Source organism: Botrytis porri (assembly GCF_014898465.1).
Source record: "Botrytis porri strain MUCL 3234 chromosome Unknown BPOR_010, whole genome shotgun sequence".
Taxonomy (NCBI): Eukaryota; Fungi; Ascomycota; class Leotiomycetes; order Helotiales; family Sclerotiniaceae; genus Botrytis; species Botrytis porri.
The window spans coordinates 1,302,828-1,324,106 of record NW_024066084.1 but is presented as its reverse complement, the minus strand read 5'-3'; the positions used below and the strand labels follow the sequence as shown (position 1 = coordinate 1,324,106).

General features: G+C 40.8%; 3 protein-coding genes across 3 annotated transcripts; all 3 read left to right on the top strand.

Annotated features, from left to right (window-relative positions):
• Positions 1-951: 951 nt before the first annotated feature.
• Positions 952-1,556, top strand: EAF01_007833 (uncharacterized protein; the record flags this gene model as incomplete). Its single annotated transcript, XM_038916089.1, has 2 exons — positions 952-1,106; positions 1,196-1,556. The coding sequence occupies 2 exons, from the start codon at positions 952-954 to the stop codon at positions 1,554-1,556; spliced, it is 516 nt and encodes a 171-aa protein (XP_038768560.1).
• Positions 1,557-2,042: 486 nt separating this feature from the next.
• EAF01_007832 (uncharacterized protein) lies at positions 2,043-3,965 on the top strand (the record flags this gene model as incomplete). The annotated part of the gene is made up of 3 exons (XM_038916088.1): positions 2,043-2,315; positions 2,367-2,842; positions 2,891-3,965. 3 exons carry the CDS (start codon positions 2,043-2,045, stop codon positions 3,963-3,965), a joined length of 1,824 nt encoding a protein of 607 aa, XP_038768559.1.
• A 10,681-nt stretch (positions 3,966-14,646) lies between these two features.
• EAF01_007831 (uncharacterized protein) lies at positions 14,647-19,283 on the top strand (the record flags this gene model as incomplete). The annotated part of the gene is made up of 2 exons (XM_038916087.1): positions 14,647-17,844; positions 17,898-19,283. The coding sequence occupies 2 exons, from the start codon at positions 14,647-14,649 to the stop codon at positions 19,281-19,283; spliced, it is 4,584 nt and encodes a 1,527-aa protein (XP_038768558.1).
• Between the last annotated feature and the right edge of the window lie 1,996 nt (positions 19,284-21,279).

Genomic DNA, 21,279 nt, shown 5'->3' with positions numbered 1-21,279 from the left:
TCTAGAAATGAAGATTATAAAATCTTTAAATTAATCGAAACATTTAAATCATTTGAGATTATTAAATTGTATTAAAAAGATTGAATGATTTTCAGGTTTCTAATTGCTTTTAGATATTCAAATCCTTATATCATTGGACTATATTTCGGACTGTTGAATACCCTGCGAATAATAATCTCACTATCTTGATCTAGACTTTGAAATCGAGCAAATGATTCATGTCCATATAAGAAGATAGATCCGTAAGTAATCAGAACTGGGACCTTGTGGATCAAACTCGCGAGCATATTTGTGTCTGCGAAATTACTATCCTTTCTTGACTACTTGATTTCTTGGAAGTTGAATGGAGAATTATGTTCAGACAAGACTCATATGTGCATGTCACCGTTTCGACTTGATAATATCGGGATATTTTCGTTTTTGGGGCAATGATTGGTCACTCTATGAGAGACCGTTCACGAATTGCGTATTAATTACATTCTCTACTGGGGGAGCGTGGGAGATTTTCGTAAAACTTCGAGAATACGGATTAAGCTAAGAAGATTTAGTTTTACTGTGGGATCAGGCGTTGGACATACATCATCCCACCTGGAAGAGGCTGTCTTTATCGTAGATGAGACAAGTACTTCGGCTCAAGATGGGGAGGTCTAGTGGCTCGATCTCAGAAATTGATTTATCATGGCGCCATTCTGGAAAGCTGGCTAATATATTGATTCTCCGGAAGCTTTCTTTTCTTCCTTGAAACCTCTCTTAGGCACTTACAACACAAAGGCTCAAGCTCGAGATTAGGTCGATAGAAACCTTTTAGTAAGTTACAGATCCCCGAAAATCTATTGTAGAAAGACTGACTTGGAAGAGAGTTCATTCTAGGAAGTTCTCTGAGAACTTGGAGAAGTCACCAAAAATCCCTTGTACCTAGCAAAGCATCTGCAAGAGTCTACAACCTTCGTCATGTCAAACACAGCCCCACAGCCAACTAAGACTGGTCTTCAAGATTTCAATGTCGCTTCGTCTATCGAATCCGCATCCTCACCTTACCAACTCTATTACATCCGTTTCTATTCTCCAACCACAAGTTCTCGTAGCCCATCATCCTACGCTCGTGAGTCAAATTCTTTCCTTCGAGACCTTTTCCTGAGATTTTCATGTGGTGCAACTGCTGATTCCTCAACTCTTTACTTGGTTACCGTCCAAGATGGGGCAATGGTCCAGTCGACGCATCTACTACAATCTACATCGGATGTGCACCTGGTACTGCCGGTAGAGTTGAGGGAAAACCATATAGAAAAACAAATATTGCGGCGGAGAAAGGAGTAAGACAGGTAGAGAGAGCAGATGTATATTGGTTAGGAAAAATCAATAATGTAGATAAGGTGGTGGCAATCATGGGAAGGGTGAGCTGGAATGACGGCACGAATATTGGTAAGGCGCAAAAGCTATGGTGTGAGAGGGTTGCTTTATGGATCAATTGGGATTGGACGTGGGTTGTTGCTGGATGGGTTACGTTGCCAAAGGATGAGGAGTTGGCTAGGAGGGGCTGGACTTTGGGAAACTGAGGGATATCTGATGAGCATGAACATGAACAGCTTGATGGAGAACATGAACTTGGGGTTTTTTGTGAATTGATGATGATAGTACTACTACCAATCAATTTTCAAAGACTACACTTGTGGATAGCTTCCCAAACTAGAGAGCTTGAGATAGATTTTACCTTAAATGCACAGCGTTGATTTAACTACCTAGAATAGCCAAAAGACCCTGTGATGAACTCATCATAAATCTCGATCTCGGAATAGCTTCAATAAGTCTGAGGACAGGGCACACTTTGAATGTACAAAGATGATCATTCAGGTGCGCACCATGGTCTTGCCTTCTTGAAGGTTTGATGATCGATATGATATGTTATTAGGCGTTGCTTACATAATATCCTTATCGAATGCTCCGTTTCTGATAAGTTGCAAAAATAATTTCATGTTCAAGCAAATTGAACTTTAAGAAACAACTTTTTCCATCATATCATTTCTATAATCACAAAACCAACCATGAAGCGTAAACTCGATGCCAATGATGTTCCTGTACCAACAGAAGAATCCGATAACACAAAAGAGAATGTCACTTTCGCTAGTTTAGGACTGGATGCGCGTTTACTCCAAGGAATCGCAAAGCAAAACTTTCAATCACCAACCCTCGTACAAAGCAAAGCAATTCCGCTCACATTGGAAGGCCGCGATATCTTAGCTAGAGCAAAGACTGGATCTGGAAAAACTGCTGCTTACTTACTACCAATACTTCATTCGATATTAAAGAGGAAGGAGGTATGGTTTTCAATCGTGTTACGAAGTAATCACATAGACTGACCGTTCTAGCTTTCACCCACCCAATGCATAACCGCCCTCATTCTGGTACCTACTCGAGAACTTGCAGATCAAGTCTACAAAACGGTTGAATCTTTTACAGCATTCTGCGCGAAAGACATTCGAGCAGTCAACCTCACCCAGCGAGTTTCCGATGCAGTCCAACGATCACTTCTTGCAGACTCCCCAGATATCGTAATTGCGACACCTGCGAGAGCTGCTCTGAATGCCAATACCTCTGCACTTTCTCTCGCAAATCTTACACACATGGTAATTGATGAAGCTGATTTGGTTTTATCTTACGGTTATGATGAGGATTTGCAAAATGTTGCGAAAATCATGCCCAAGGGTGTTCAAACTGTTTTAATGAGCGCTACATTGACGAGTGAGGTTGAAACTTTGAAAGGACTATTCTGTAGGAACCCTGAGGTATTGCAATTGGAGGAAGTAGAGGATGAGGGAGAAGGCGTTAGCCAATTCGTTGTGAAGTAAATTTTCCACGAATTCTTTGCACGATCAATGCTAACAAGTAACAGGTGCGCCGAAGACGAAAAGTTCCTCCTAACATATGTCATATTCAAATTGAAACTTATCAAAGGAAAATGTATCATATTTGTTGGTGATATCGATAGATGCTACCGATTGAAGTTATTTTTGGAGCAATTCGGAACAAGAAGTTGTATTCTCAACTCACAATTACCTGTCAACTCACGTATCCATGTCGTCGAAGAATTCAACAAGAACGTTTATGACATCATCATTGCTTCAGATGAGCACGAAGTCTTGGGGGATGAGGACGAACCCAAATCTGAGGATGCGGAAGAAGCTGACGCGGATGATGCCGGTGAAGAGAAAGAAGACGCAAAGGATGCAAAGAAGGAAATCAAGCAACCCTCGAAGAAGAAGCAAAAGACTGGAAAGAGGGATAAAGAATACGGAGTATCGCGAGGCATTGACTTCAAGAATGTTGCTTGCGTTCTTAATTTCGATCTTCCAACATCATCCAAATCATACACCCATAGAATTGGTCGAACCGCTCGAGCAGGTCAGACAGGAATGGCACTATCATTCGTTATTCCATCTGAACAATATCGAAAACACAAACCAACTAGCATTGAATCCGCGAAAAATGACGAGAAAGTTTTGGCAAAAATTGTCAAGCATCAAGCAAAGAAGGGCAAGGAAGTTAAACCATATAATTTTGATATGAAGCAAGTGGATGCTTTCCGATACAGAATGGGTGATGCTCTACGAGCTGTTACGAGTATTGCGGTTCAGGAAGCAAAAACTCGAGAAATTAGACAAGAATTGATGAAGAGTGACAAGCTCAAACGTCATTTTGAAGAAAACCCGAGCGATTTGTACCATCTTCGTCACGATGGGGAATTACGACCTGCCAGAGTGCAAGCACATTTGAAGCATGTGCCGGATTATCTCCTCCCAAAAGAAGGCAAGAAAGGAATTACCGGTGGAGACATTGGATTTGTAGCAATGCACAAGACGACAGAAAACAGAATTAGAAAAGCTAGGGCGGCTCACAAGGCGAAGGGAAGAGGAAAGGGAAGGAAATCAGACCCTTTGAAAACTTTCAAGGCGAAGTCGAAGAAGTAATTAATTAGCACTGTATTGAATAAGATACCATTTTTGTCAGGCCCACGGTCAAGATACTGTGATGTTATGTTGTCGCGAAAGCAGGCGTCGGCTTTTGCAACGCAGCTGTTCACCTTGATAACTGATCCTACAGAAGTCTTAATCTCGCAATGTGTCGTCGCTCTACGATCTTTCATAGTACTCACCTCCGCACTTCTGTGTAAATTGTTTATGACAAGTCTAGCTAATTCGAGTAGGTCCTCTCCTACCATGCCATCGGTCGAGGCAAAGATCATGATTCCCCATTTCGCACGACTTTCAAAGAGAGCTTCTGCTAAACCTTTCACTCTCCGACCAGTACTAGAGAAATGCTACTGGCTAGCACCTCCTTATACAACCTTGATAATCGTCGTCCACCGCGATTTGCGAGAGTGCTGGAACATCGAGATCGTGTATTGAACAGATTACTATGATTGGCTGGATTCTCTCTCCTCGGCTAAGTCACATGCCTTGGTCCAATCATATCTTTTGCATCCGCCTCGTCCCATGCTTGAATTTTGTTTTGTTGCATATCTGATCTTCGTGTATATATCCAAGAAGCTTGAGGTTTATTTATCACGTGATGGTGGTTGAACGACGCTTCGGAAGTTGGAGTTCTGGGGTTTCAGGATTTCAGGCTGGGTTTGCAATGGTTTTCTTGGTTTGTCTTTAATATTTTGCTGTGGAGACGGAATATTTTTGACAGAGAAAAGGGATCTTCTTGCTAGTATTCTAATCGAATCGAATCTGATCTCAGCCGGAGCAATGTCATGAATTAGCCTTCTTGAAGTGGGATGAGTCGAGGTGAGATAGATTGCCAGAAAAATGGATTCGGAGATTGATCATGGTGGTATGGATCATTGTAGGGCCTAATATCTAGTATATAGTTCCATGTTTCGACAAGTGTTGGTCTTCAATTGGATAACTACCTCTGCAAATCTTTTGTTTTAATATAACGTGGTTTATCAGCGTGCGGGTCATATCAGTATATAGGTCATTTCGAAAACCATCTAAATTAAGCCTTTTTAAATATTTATATTTTAATAACTAATTTTATTTATTTATATAAAACAGAGCCTTAAATAATACTAAAAATCTAATCTTTTTTAGAAATCTAGTTTTTCTATAAATATTTCTATTAACATAGTTTATTAGTGAATAGATCATATCAATAAATAGATCACCTTATTTTATATACAAAATTTGTCTATATATAACCATACACTTTCTTTATATAATAATATAATTTAAAGAAATCTGAAAATATTGAAATTTAATTATATAAATATTATAAAAAATAATTATTTATTAAAAAATCAAATTATTATAATAGTTATTATAAAAATAACTTTTTTATAATGAAAATCGTAACAATTTCTACTTTTTTTAGAATATAATAGAAATATTTATAAAAAAAACTAGATTTATAAAAAGTTAATTTTTTATTGTTATTAAAAATTCTTTTCTTTTTTCAAAATAATAATTAGTTATTAAAATAAGAATATTGAAAAAGGCTTAATTTTAATGTATTTTCAAATAACTCATTCATTAATGTAATCTATTTACTAATAAACCACGTTATAGTTATTCTAAAAAATATATAAACTGTTACGTGTTACGATGGTCTGCCACAATAGACGTCATGTGACCCCGACGCTTAGGTAACCGGATCAGAGGGATCATTAGTGATCCAGTTGATCGGATCAGAGGGATCATTTGTGATCCGACTGAGCACAGAGAACGAAGGTCTATATAAGGGAATGGGTTTCATTACAATGTAGAGCTTCGTGCTCAAGAACAATCATTAGTTTCATTACTATAGTTACGAGAATTGCAACCAGTTACAACCTTATTGAATTCCTACTTGAAGTCTAGTCTAAACCACCTCGAGAGATCTCTAGCCACTTCCACGTGACCCTAGAGGCAGCTCCCGTAACACTTTGAGCACCCTTTCTGCTTCAAGTACCGATTCAATACCAACCGCCAGTATGGCAGCCAACAGTTCTTCCAAAAGCCAACAGGCCCCAGCAAGCAACTTCGATGATGTCGAAATGACTGATGCTCCCAAGGAGATCACCATCAACGAAACACTCAAGATTGCCTTACCAGACAAGTACCAAGGAAGTCGACAGGAACTCGACACCTTCCTATTGCAACTTGAAATCTATTTTAGATTCAACCAAGACAAGTTCACCGAAAGGGAATCTAAGAGTATTTGGGCCGTGTCATACCTCAGAGGTGAGGCAGGCAAATGGATTCAGCCATACTTGCGCGACTATTTCGAGCATGACGATCAGGATCGCATGCAACCCACTCGAACAATCTTCAACAGTTTTGAAGGGTTTAAGACAGAGATACGTAGAATCTTCGGGAACTCCAATGAGCTAGAGGTAGCGGAAGATAAGATCTTCAACCTCAAGCAGACAGGATCAGCATTGAAGTATGCTACGGAATTCCGAAGATATGCGGGAACAACCAAGTGGGACGAAACCGCCATCATGAGTCACTATCGTAAAGGACTCAAACCAGAAGTCAGACTGGAGTTAGAAAGATCTGCCGAGAGTGTAGACTTGAACGACCTAATCCAGGACTCCATCGAATCAGATGATCGTCTTTACCGATATCGACAAAGTCAAAGATCATACAAACCCCAGGGAAATCAAAAGCAAGAGCGTTACCGCAAGAATGAGGGAAGACCACGTTACAATCCACAAAGATATGGAGACCCTATGGAACTCGACGCTACGCATCACAAAGGTGGGAATGATGATCCGGAAAAGAAACGAAGACGAGAAAATAACTTATGCTTTGAATGTGGGAAAGCAGGGCATCGGGCAGCAGAATGTCGAAGCAAGAGAACGGGGGGCAAGAAGGGCAACTTTAAGAATAAGTTCAGCAGGGGCCAACTTAATGCCACCTTCACGCCACAATTATGTGCTGTTAGCATGACAGGGCTAGCTATGGGAAGTATTCTACTACCATATATCTGAGAGAAATGAGAGCCAGACTCTGTTTCTTTGTAGAAAAGTTGGAGGAGAATATTGTGTCCAAGCCCAGGCCATATTACCACCACCAGTCGTGGGTACAATAATGAGAGTAACTCGAGGAACCTCCCGATACACCTTATGGAAAGACTTACTCGATGATAAAACTAGATCAGGAACGAACGCTGTCTATCTAGAAGAGGAAGAGCCTCGACGTGTAACATTTGCCGATGAGATCATCCAGAATAACGAGAATGAGCAAATTACACCACAGCTGAATGCTACAGGACAAGCAGGACAGATATACTGCAAGGTCAAAATAAACGGACAAATACAGCAAGCCATGATAGATTCAGGGGCTACAGGAAATTTTATTGCACCAGAAGCTGCAAAGTACTTGGGAGTCCCACTCCAGAAGAAACAAAACCCCTACCAATTGCAGCTAGTTGATGGCCAATTAGCAGGATCTGACGGGAACGTTTCACAAGAGACACGACCAGTACAAATGAACATAACCCAACACTCAGAGGTTATACAGCTTGACGTTGTGCCATTGGGCCAACAACAGATCATCTTAGGGATGCCATGGTTGAAGGCACACAACCCTAGAATAGATTGGTCACAAGAAACAGTGACATTTGATCAGTGCAAGAACGGTCACGATGACACGTTCAAGGCGTCCGCGAGACGTAACACGCGCCAAGGAGAGTTGAACGCGAACAACACCGGCGACGTAGGACACCCAGTCCAGGGTCCTCCATTAAGAGCGAAGGACAGTACACCTCCTCTACAAATGCAGAAGCCAACGACACGGCAGGAAATCGCAATCAAGGCAAAGGAGCCTATGATACCAGAACAGTACAAGAAATACGAACATGTTTTCAAAGAACCAGGGATCCATGAGGCTTTGCCAGAACACAAGCCATGGGATCATGAGATAATATTGGAGGAAGGCAAGATGCCTGTGCACACCCCAATTTATTCAATGTCAGCCGATGAGCTGAAGACGCTCAGGGAATATATCGATGACAATTTGGCCAAGGGATGGATCAGGGAATCCACGTCCCAAGTGGCAAGTCCAACTATGTGGGTACCCAAGAAGGATGGTACTAAGAGACTAGTTGTGGACTACAGAAAGCTCAACACGCTTACCAAAAAGGATCGATATCCACTTCCATTAGCTACGGAACTAAGAGATCGATTAGGCGGAGCAACAATATTTACCAAGATGGACCTACAGAACGGGTACCACTTGATTAGAATGAAGGAAGGCGAAGAATGGAAGACCGCTTTTAAGACAAGATACGGGCTATACGAATATCAAGTTATGCCTTTCGGGCTAACTAACGCACCAGCTACTTTCATGAGACTTATGAACAATGTGCTGTCACAATACTTGGACACCTGTTGTATATGCTACTTGGACGATATCCTAGTATATTCAAACAACGAGGTCCAACACACCAAAGATGTCAGCAACATTCTCGAAAGCTTAGCCAAGGCAGATTTGCTGTGCAAGCCAAGCAAATGCGAATTCCACGTTACAGAAACAGAGTTTTTGGGATTCACCGTATCGAACCAAGGGCTCAAGATGAGCAAGGACAAGGTTAAGGCAGTGCTCGAATGGAAGCAGCCTACCACAGTTAAGGAAGTACAATCTTTTTTAGGATTCGTCAACTTCTATCGAAGATTTATTAAAGGTTATTCAGGGATCACAACACCCTTAACCAATTTAACAAGAAAAGAGCAAGGGAGCTTCGAATGGACCGCCAAGGCGCAGGAGTCATTCGAGACGCTCAAACAAGCAGTGGCCGAGGAGCCAATACTGTTAACATTCGATCCTGAGAAGCCAATCATAGTGGAAACGGATTCCTCAGATTTTGCTATAGGCGCAGTGTTGAGCCAACCAGGTCAAAATGAGAAATAGCAACCAATCGCATTCTACTCTCGAAAGCTATCACCAGCCGAACTAAATTACGAAATATACGACAAAGAACTACTGGCGATAGTCGATGCATTTAGAGAATGGCGAGTATATTTGGAAGGATCAAAATACACAGTACAGGTGTATACGGATCATAAAGAACTTGGTTTACTTCACCACAACGAAGCAATTAAACAGACGACAGGTCAGATGGTCGGAAACCATGGCCAATTACAATTTTAAGATTTCATATGTCAAGGAATCAGAAAACGCTAGAGCCGATGCTCTAAGCCGAAAACCGGAATATCAGGAAAACAAGTCGTACGAATCATACGCTATATTCAAACGGGAAGGCGAATCACTGGTCTACAATGCACCGCAACTAGCAGCCACTCATATATTGGAAGATAATCATCTAAAGAACAAGATCCAATCATACTACGAAGGCGATGCTACAGCAATACGCATACTCAAGGCAACAGAACCAGGATTCACGATAGAAAACGATACAATATACTTCCACGGAAAAGTATACATTCCTAGCCGAATGACCAAGGAATTTGTGACGGAACAACATGGGTTGCCCGCACACGGACATCAAGGGATTGCAAGAACATTTGCAAGAATACGGGAAATCAGTTACTTCCCACGAATGAGAACGATAGTTGAAGAAGTTGTTGGAAATTGTGACACCTGCATACGAAACAAGTCATCACGACACGCTCCGTATGGTCAGCTCCAGACCCCAGACATGCCTTCTCAGCCATGGAAGTCCATTACATGGGACTTTGTGGTTAAACTACCACTCTCAAAAGATCCTACTACAGGAATTGAGTACGACGCGATACTCAATGTAGTAGATAGACTAACAAAATTTGCTTATATGATACCATTCAAGGAAACATGGGATGCTGAGCAACTAGCATATGTGTTCCTAAGGGGCATAGTAAGCATACACGGAGTACCAGATGAGATAATCTCGGATCGAGACAAGCTCTTTACCTCGAAATTCTGGACTACCTTGCTAGCACTTATGGGTATCAAGAGAAAGCTATCGACATCTTTCCACCCACAAACAGATGGTCAAACAGAGAGGACCAATCAGACAATGGAAGCATATCTTAGATGCTACGTAAATTACCGACAGGACAATTGGGTAGAACTATTACCTATGGCACAATTCGCATATAACACATCGGAAACGGAAACCACAAAGATTACACCAGCACGCGCTAACTTTGGGTTCAATCCTAAAGCATACCAAACACCGATACCACAGGAGGTTAATGCCGAATCAGCAATAATACAAGTCGAACAATTAAAGGATTTACAAGAGCAGCTTGCTCTTGATCTAAGATTTATATCATCCAGAACAGCAGCCTACTACAATACGAAACGTAGTATGGAACCTACGCTTAAAGAGGGGGATAAAGTTTATCTGCTACGACGAAACATCGAAACCAAAAGACCAAGCAATAAACTAGATCACAGAAAACTAGGACCATTCAAGATTGATAAGGTAATAGGAGCCGTTAATTATCGGTTGAAACTACCAGACACGATGAATATTCACCCAGTGTTTCACATATCCTTACTCGAACCAGCACCACCAGGAGCGCCAAGTGCGCCATTTACGGAAATCGAACCAGTTAACCCGAACGCCATATACGATGTCGAAACAATACTAGATTGCAAGTACGTCAGAGGCACAATCAAGTATTTAATCAAATGGTTAGATTATCCACATACCGAGAATTCATGGGAACCAAGAACAAACCTCAACTGCCCTGGGAAGTTGGAGGCGTTCCACCAGCAATACCCGGATTTGCCCAGAAAGAAGGAGAATCCATTGAGGCAAGGATCGAAGGATCCAAAGAAGAAGAATCGAAAGCAAAGGAGTCGTCGCTAGGATCAGCAGTCGAAACAGATGCTTGTTCCCGCTCCTTTTCAACACGTTCATTTTCCAACCTATCCTTTTCCTCAGCTGCATCCAGCTCATCCAAGGTTTTCAGACCACGACGCAACATGGCACCAGCACGGTCACGAAGGGATCGTTGCTGAGTGTCGAGGCGAATCAATTTAGAAAGAGTAGCACGGCGCTCCGTTTCCAGACGTTGTTCCTCGCGCTCCAAAGCATCCCAATCCGAGACAGTGGGAGGAAGAAGGTCACACTTCAGACCAGCTTTAACACACTCACCACAACGACGAGACTCTGACAAAACACGACATTCAAGTTTGCGGGAAGAACAACGAGCACAAGGATCATCCATAATAAAACCTCTTTCTTTGAATTTGGTATACAAGCAAGCACGATTTTCAGTTGATTTGGGAGTCCTAACAACAGGCATTATGAAAGAAAGAAATCAGTCATTACATTATTACAAGAAGTGGGGTAAACACTATAAGTAACGCTTGGGGACAAGCGCTAAGCTAGGAAGGGGATAGTGTTACGATGGTCTGCCACAATAGACGTCATGTGACCCCGACGCTTAGGTAACCGGATCAGAGGGATCATTAGTGATCCAGTTGATCGGATCAGAGGGATCATTTGTGATCCGACTGAGCACAGAGAACGAAGGTCTATATAAGGGAATGGGTTTCATTACAATGTAGAGCTTCGTGCTCAAGAACAATCATTAGTTTCATTACTATAGTTACGAGAATTGCAACCAGTTACAACCTTATTGAATTCCTACTTGAAGTCTAGTCTAAACCACCTCGAGAGATCTCTAGCCACTTCCACGTGACCCTAGAGGCAGCTCCCGTAACATTACGATTCCCGTTACGGAAAAACTATTTCTATAAGTCGAATACCCTACTTTCTGTTACGGGAGCTGCCTTTAGGGTTATGTGGAAGTGTCTAGAGTTCTCTTGAGATGGTTTAGTCTAAACTTCAAGTAGGAATTCAATAAGGTTATAACTAATTACAATTTTCATAATTATAATAATAAAACTAATAATTGTTCTTGAATACAAAGCTTTATATTATAATAAAACCCATTCCCTTATATAAACCTTCATTCTTTATCCTAATCTCTAAAACCTTTTCAATATGTTGGATCGTTAAGGATTGTAATGTGCTCCAGGAGCGCTGAAGCTCCTTGACGCTTTATCACGTGTAATTTATGTCATGTGACGTGGTATGTTGGATGCCGTCGTAACACTTTCGAGCCACCCTCCTTTTGGGCCACTTTTTACACCAAAAATGGAATTTTTAACTCTTTTATTTATGGATATAATTTATTGAAAATTTGTATATATATAATTCAGACCGTTTTGAATTTAATCTGAAATTTTTAGATTTTTAGAATTTTTCTGTATTGAGATCTAGAGCCTCAAAATATCGATTTTTAAATTTATATAAGAATCACATATAAATTTAAAACTTTTATAAAATCTTTAATAACTCTTTAATAAAAATTATTAAAAATAAACTATAAAATTTTATTATAAATTTATAATATATTTATTTTGAAGGATTCAGAAAAAAAAGGAAAATTTCTTATAAATAGATATTTAAAAGAATACTTTTAAAATTATAGGGATTATTTATACTATTCTAAATTCATTATATACTATATCTCTATATTTATTAAATTTTTTTAATTTTTTTTAATTTCTATATAGATTTAAGTTCAAAACTTCTAAAAAGATATATAGTTTTCTTTTAATAATTGTTATTAAAAAGTTATTAAAGATTTTATAAAACTTTTAAATTTATATGTAATTCTCATACAAATTAAAAAATCGATATTTTAAAGCTTTAGATCTCAATACAGAAAATTCCTAAAAATTTCAAAATTTCAGAATAAGCTTAAAATGGCTTACATTATATATATTCAATTTTTTATTAAATTAGATTATATATTGATAGAGATATTAATAAGCTAAAAAAGCGATTTTTAGTGTAAAAGGGTGGCCCAAAACAGGGGTGGCTCGAAAGTAGGATGATTGACTTAATAACTACTTTATAAATTCGAATTTTTAAAACTAATTAGACTGTTATAATCCATATAAATTTGAATATTTTATATCAAGTTTTCAGAAGATTTTATTTATAAATAAAGAAAGTGCACGATTATACACAAACAAATTTTATGTATAAAATAAGTGACTCATATACTGATATAACCCACACGCTGATAAACCACGTTGTTGAATACTTGAAATGCAAGATTTCTTCACTCGGGCATGGAAATCTGTATCTCTTCCTCTCCAAATCTTTTATTTTAGCATATTCGATACTTGACGTATAAGCTTATTCACTGGTGCATAGAAATTTCAAGTCGGTTTGTAAACAGATGGATGGATGCGAATGAAATAAGTTTATCTACCTAGGCATATCAATGAGTATTGAATATGTGGCGCTGAATATGACGAGGCATTCAGCTCTTACATCCATGTTATAGATTCTGGAAATCAACAAGATGAATACTTGTGTAGGAGAAAATTCGACTGCAAAACTTGACAGTTACGTTCAGTTGTAACAGATATAAATGTTCAAGGAGCATTTAGTATACTTTATTTATCAAGTTGCTTCATTCTCAAGTACAAAAAGTGCAAGATAAGATTCATGCCATCACAACTTCAAGGCCTTGTTGAAATTCCAGATTGATTCACTATATGAGCAAATTTATAAGCACCCCTTCGTTGTAAATAAAACCTGTTATGAGGTATCAAATCCAAATTGTTGGGGACCATGGGTGATATTGAGACACAAACACCGAAGATCATTCGATTCACTTTGTTGACCTAAGAATAATTAATCTCTGACACCTCATACCACACCACAGTAAGAGAAGAATCTTACTCCGCCTAGCATGTTTGCGTTATGCTGATAGATTCTAGCGCGCCTCTCCTTTCATTCAAAGTTGTGAGTATATCAACAGTAACTCATAATCTGTGACAACTTCATTCTCCGACCACTGAAATAAGGCTTAATATATTCTCAACTATCATTTCCTCAAGGTTATCATTTCTCTTTTCACATTTTGACCTTGTGAACTTGATCTGAAAATATTTTTCTGTTGAGGAGCGGGGTAAGTGGTCGTTTGGAGGTGCTTTGAGTCATCTACGTTGATATATATTCACCTAGCCGAAGCTCGTTTAATACATTTTGAGGAACTGCGGGGCTTATTCGAGGTCTGCCTCTTTCGCAATTTCTCCTCTTCTCCTTCTAACTTTCTGTTTTCACATTGACACATCAACTTTTTTCAGACTGCATTATCCTCGGTCGACCTACTGCTCTTCATAAATAGTATATCCTATTGGAGAGCGCTGGACGTCACACCAGTCAAGGTATACTGGTCTTCCTAAAATCTTGATACCATAACTTTGTCTCGTCACTTTCCATAAGTTAACGACAACTACACAGCATCACCAGAATTCAAGTAAGTACTTTCTTGATCCCAAGCCAAAAGAATGAAATTTATCCTCTGCTCTCTTTATCTCGAAGTACCTATTGAAGTCATTCGATAAGGTCTTTACAATTTCAGAGCTCGGTATCGCTATCCTGACATCTCCCCCTTCCGTTTTCCACTTTCGTTCATTTTTACACAACTATTTTACCCGCTCTTATTCAACACAAAAACTTCCAATCTTTTGAGAGTTTACTATAAAATTCTACTGACGACCTGTCAGATCCAATACATCTAGCTCACTTAACCTTGTTAGCTTTTAGTTACCCTTATAATTCATCACTTCACATCTACATCACTGACGCTTTCATCTTTCAACAACCTTTTGAGGAATTTTGATGTCGAAAATGGAGCTTGACGATACATGGGATCCTGATCCTTTGCCAGGTTGCAGTTCTAGGAACCAATCTCAGCCTCGATTTAAAAAAGAAAAAAATCATCACTCAGAAGCACAACCGGAACTGAAACCTCAATACTACCAACAATTAAAAAGTTCTCATCCACATCATAGAAGTCGGAATGCGCCCATGAAGCTTTATCAAGCCTTTTCAGACGATGAAAGCTCATCTGATGATTACCCTGTCGTCCTGCAACAACCGCAGATCAACCATAAAAGAGTGATAAGTCCTGTTCAACCTGCGCAAGAGAGACGGAAGCGACATCAGAGTGAGCATCCAAGTCGCATTGATCGTGGCCGCACGTCAAACGTAGAGGAGGTTGTATATGATCATATCTCGGCGATCTCGCGGTCACGCAATAAATCGGTCGCCCGCAGTGACGCTCGATATAAGGTTATGACAAAAGATGCTTTCAAAGGGTATCAAAATGTCGAGGATTCCGTGGCAGCTAGCAGAAAATCGGTCGCCCGTAGTCATTCACGCGCGAGAGACTTATATGAGGATCAAGGCTATGCTATAATGGAAGATTACAGCCAGCAGTTCGCCAATGAATCAAGTGTCTTTTCACATAAGAACATTGCTCAAAATAGAAGACACATGAGGGAGGAGCCAATGTACGAATCTATGCCACCTGTTACAGATGCTCACAGACCAGCTGGTCGAAGTCGCAAAGAAAATCCAAAAGCCAAACACGAATCAGTCGGTACACCCAAACAAAGACAAAAACATGGTTATTCTGGTGCACAAAGTCTAGCCCCGCGAAACTCCAACGATAATGGCGATGTTCAATATATGGGCATTGAAGATGGTATGCACAATGTCGGAACCCGAAGACAAGGAAAGGAGCCCCAACTTCGCTCGCCATTATGGCCAAGCCATGATTCTGCTATACCCAAACCTTCCTCTGCTAACAGATTGCAAGGGAGAATGGACAAGTCTACCTCGCTGAAGCAACCTCCACATACGCCAAAGAATCAGTCAGTGCGAGTTGGATCAGTTGCGTTTGATCACATGCAGAACAATTCAAGTCAAGCCCGATTAATCGATTATGGTCCCATTGGTGATGACGATGTCTACGACACACCATTGGAGAACGATCTTCGCCGTAGATCTAAGTCTCACCTGAGGGCTCATAATGGCCCCATGAGCTTTATAAATTCTCTACCAAAGTCTAGTGTATTTCGAAGAAAGAACTCCGAGGTCGCAGAGCAGGTTCATCAAACTCCGTCCAGCGATTCAAATAGATCTAACAATTCGGGGGTCACTATTGATCTCGTTACGCCAGAAAGTACCTCTTGTGCTCGTAACTCAATGCCTTTTATACCTCAACACTGGACGCCAACAAGAAGAGGTCCGATCAAAGGACCGGCTCCCATGGAACCCTCTGATCAGGATGGTATTGGCGCTGAAAGTGAACAAAAACCTGTTCAGAATACTCATCAGCACCAAGCCATTGAATCTAGCTATAATAAGGGAGAGCAACCTGAAGAAAATCTTCGCCAACTACAAGCAGCTGAGAAGATCATCCGACAAGAACTCAATGCTGATAATGAGGCTTTGCAAGAAGAGCTGTTCGGAGAAGTTATTGGCGAAACTGAGGAAGAAAAGAGAGGGCGTGAAGAAGCTAGACGTTTGGAAGCTCAGAGATTGCGGGAAGAGAAAGAGGAGCAAGATCTCATTGATGCCGAGAGGAAGCGAAAGAGGAATGAAGCAAGATTCAAGAAAGAGAGCGAGAGAAAAGCGGCTGAGCAGGCCGAGAAGGAGAAAGAAGCAGCAGCAAAAAAAGCCAAACGCGACGCCGAACGCCATCATCAATCTTTGAAAGAGCAACAGAATGCAGACGAGAGACGTAAGGCTGCAAACAAGTTGCTACAACAGAAGAAAGAAAAAGATTTGGCTGCGGCCAAAGCTGCCGAGGAAAGAGCCCAAGCTGCAGAAAAGGAAAGAAAAGAAAATGAAGCTAAGTTTGAGCAAATGAAACGGCAATTGGAAAAGCTTGAGGCGCAAGTTAAAGCAAAATCGATTGCGGAATTAAAGCCAGCGAGGAAATCTACGGCTGTGGACGGTATCTCCAACAAAGTTAACTCTCTACCTCCTCAAGGCACGCCTTCAGCAAGTATGGAAATCGACAATGAAAGTCCATTATCCACTGCACAGACCCAAATGACACCTATGAATGGTACTTCAAACACAAACACAAACACAGGAAAGACTTCACCTCTTCAAGCCACACTTCCAATGAACACCGAAGTCGAAGATGAAGATTCACTGTTCGTTTCAGATAATCGAAAGACAGTTGTGGAAGCCACTCCAGAACGGCAAACCTCGAATGGTCTTCAAAGCACCACAGGAAGCTTTAGCAGTGACTCGACAATTGTTGAGTCTATAGAGCATGATCGACCTCCTACTAGTATGACTGAGATCTTTGCCAAGACAATTCTTAATCCAAGTGGTGACAAGACTCTCGAAGACAGAGACGCGGAGCGTGAAGCTATTCGCAAAATTAGAGCAAACGAGAATGCAGCTGCCAAGCAAAATCGAGCAAAGTCCATACCCGCGGAGCCAACCACAGAAAACTTTGCTCGTAAGACTGCTCCTCAGGCAGCTCCAAGAGCGCCAACAAAAAGCCCGTCGAAGAAGAAACGGACTCAGTCGCTGGCAAAATCATTGGGAGGTTCCATATTCAGTGTTAAACTAAAACCTTTACCGGGACATGAGCCCGAAGGGTATGCTCCTCGCGAACAACCGGAAGAACCTCAGAGTGTCGCTAAGATCTCTACTTCACAGCTTGCAGTCTCGAAACCACGCCCACTTCCATTGCATATCTCTCCCTCTTTTCCTTCACCAGCAAAGTCTACCACTACTTCAACTAGACCGGAAACTCGTCTGATTTCACAAGCAGAGCGAGAGGAAATTGAAGCTAATCGTCAAAGAGTCCAGGCTGCGGCACAGGCTCGGAAGGAAAATTTGAACAGAGCAAGATTGGAGGAGAAAAAAGCTGCATCTGCGAAGAAGAGAACCGTTGAATATCGCAAGAGGAAAGAAAAAGAACTCATTGAAGAAGCTCGTAAAGAAGGTAGAGTATTGGGTAGTTCTGAGCTAGAAGCCGGGCTTAACAAGTTAATGGAAAAGCGAGAGGTATACTTCCACATTAATCCACTTTTATATATTTTCACTAATCAGAGAATCAGCGCGAGATAAATCGAAAAAGAAATCGTGGGGGGGAAAAGACTTCATCAAACAAACATGAACATGCACCTGCTTCTAGCACCATCATACCTAATGGTTCTGGCGTGGTCACGGCGCAAGTCTCATCCTCCGACACTGCCAGTGATTCTAATCAAATAGAAGAAGATGATGACTCTACGGCTCTAGCTCTGAAAGAACACAAGATCAAAACGGCTGAAGCTTTAAAAGAACGGGCGCAATCGCGGGCAGCTCGACGTGCCCAACAACAACCTGTGAGAAAATTGAATCCAATTTTCGACTCAGACGAGTCCGAGGAGTCTGAAGAAGATCCGATTGATGATGAAACAATGGAAATGATGATGGAACAGGCTCGAAAAAATAATGCTCTTGCAGAAGCTACAACGGCTGGCGAGAAGAATGACGGGATCCAATCAGAAACTCGAACTGAGGAAGAGATTGCTCTTGAAAAAGAGATAGAAGGTCTTTTCGAAGAAGATGCAGATGTCGAAGAAGAGTATCAAGAAGCAACCGCGACACTCAATCCCGATGAACATTGTGCCCAGATCGTTCCAACAATACCCAATATGACAAGATACTTTGAGGGTCAATCCGCTCCACGATCTTCCGGTAATCTAGAAACCCAATCACCACTACTTGCAGCACCTAGTCAAATGGCCAGAATAGTACCTCACAAGACCCAAGAGCCGGTATCATATAAAATGGTCAATTTATACATGGTCATGACACAAGTGACGCTTGACGAATGTGAGGACGAAGCAGTTCTCAAGAAGAAATTTTTTGATCTTGAAAAGGCCAACAAGCATGCACAGATGCTCGTCAACGAATGGAGGAGCAAAATGTTTAGACAACAGGAAATTCTGGAGAAGTGGGACTCTGATCGTATGTATCATGGTCAAATCATTCACGATGAACAAAAGACTACCAAGATCTTTGTCATGTTTAAGCCAATGAACTCCGAAGATGCTGACAGATACGATCCAACAATGATACGCCCGATCTTCGCTAATCGATATTACACGATTCGATTTGAGAAGGTCGTTGAGGAAGTTGACCCTGAAACCCAAAAAGTCTGTATGACAGAACGCATTACTGGATTTGCAGATGCGAGCAAGCTATACACAGTTTTAGAGATGGCAAATCATGCTGCCGCCGAATATCTCACCAAGAAAATCGAACCCAAAGAAGAGGAGCATCATACTGCATATGTAGAAGACATGCTCCCACAAGTGAGGGCAGAGAGAGACTCTTGCAACGAAACTGGTACAAAATTTTATTGCTCGCTAGAGGATGATTCAGTTCCTTGGGCAGATTTCAAGTCTTTCGAGGTCAAGGTAGAATTGTCCATCACTGAAGGCCCGATAAATTAATCGCGGTAGCAGTGAACTCGCTCACCTCGCAATCTTCTATCATGATTGTAATTGCTTACTGAAACGATTATCATCGTTTATTTTCTTACCACTACGACACTACTACTTTTATCAAATTCCCTCTTGTTTGCCGCCAAGCTGCACATCTCCATATACTCAATCCGTTTCAGCATCACATACGTTCACTACATATAATATCGATCATTTCAGCAACAGGTCCGCACTCAAAAGTGCCCAGGGCAACAGAAAATTCAACCCCCACTTCACACCAGAATCATCACAACATCATTATTCCAGTGCATCAAATTCAACATCAAATCAACCATAATCACAATCACAACCGCCTAATCACCAACAATTTTCATTATCAATAAACAAATAATACAGTTAGAAAAGAAAGTGCAGAAGTCAGTTCAACCATTAGACGTTCAAGGGTAGTAATGACACGAACAACTTTTGGGGGACTCATCGATGAGTTTATTTCTTGCTGTTGATTAATAGAAAGGGCGTGAGATTTGGCTATTTTTATTTTACGTCATCCGCTTTATATTACTTTTTGCTTTTAATCCGGTGTTCAGGATGAGAGGTTCCGCAAGCTTCATGGATAGAGGTTGGTAATGGGATCGAGTGGGAAAGGGGGGATGAGACTATAGGCGGGCGGAGAAAGGGGTGAGCTTGTGCCAAGCATAGCACATAAGCTGAGTGAAAGATACGTGAGAGGAAGGAGAATCCATTAGAGAGGAAAGAGCAACACATTTTCCTTTTTCGTCGTTGTTTTAATGAAATTTTATTAATACTGCTCCTCAAAGAAGTCAAGCATTTGTTGTCGTCAAATTGCGAACTCTCGTGATAATGATTAAGTGATGAAACGGCAAACTATTGTTTATATTTTGGCTTGTATAATGACAGGCAAAGGTACTAACTTTTTGGAATAATTATACCTGCGAATCCGATTTCCATGATAGTAGTGCTCAATATATCTCTACAGACTTCAATGAAACTCCGAGATACATGCTTGAGGCTTTGCGTGTCAACAAATATAGCCAAACGAGTCTCTCGTTCTCGGTGAATTTTCCACTATGATTTCTGAAAACTAATTTGACAGCGACAAAGGAGAGACAGCAGTGACAACTGCTGTTGGGAAGACATTGGATTAATTGGAAGTATACTGGAGGAACAACTTAATGATTTAATTTTTAATTCGGAGTTGAAGCAAAGGTCCGCAAGAATTCGCAGGTTCCGCCTAGAGGCTTCTCGCATTCCCCCTGTATCTTGCAACCGTGGTGGGTAGATTACATACTAATTACGAATTTATATAGAAAAAGAGTGTAAAGCTCAAGTAGTGAGCATGGGTGAGATGATGAATGTAGTGAGTCACATGCCAATGCTGAAAACTCAATAGATGAGCATCCCGCATCAAGGTGAAATTAGAAGAGGAAGATTCAAAACCTTTCCTTCCATTTAACTAGCAACCTCATATATATCGCTCTCATCTTCTCGAGTGAATCTCTGCCACATCATATCTGGTAATATCTTCCAGTGACAACAATATCTTAGTCACGACAATCATGATAACTATATTAACAATAGTAGATCTTCGTGTCTCCTGCCCAATCCTTGATTCAAGCAAAGTATTGCCTTTTGTACCCATGCACTCACAAAACAACCGAAGAAGCTTATCAACCAAACCGATCTTCGGTCTTACCGGTGAATCATTCACAGAATCATTCACACAATATTAGCTACCGCGAAACTGATTTACAACCTGACCCCTCACCATCTAATGTACCGGACTGAGCATATATATATTATATGGTGTATAACACCTATTCTAGCCACTATATTCCTGACCTTTACTTACGGGATGATTTCCGGCAAGGGGCTAAGTGAAGGTAATACTTTTATATCCCCAGGAAGATCGATCGCAACCTCTTTGATGCTTGCTTATAGGGTCCTGATGCAGAATATACGTCTCTTTTTGTATCGGATAGATAGG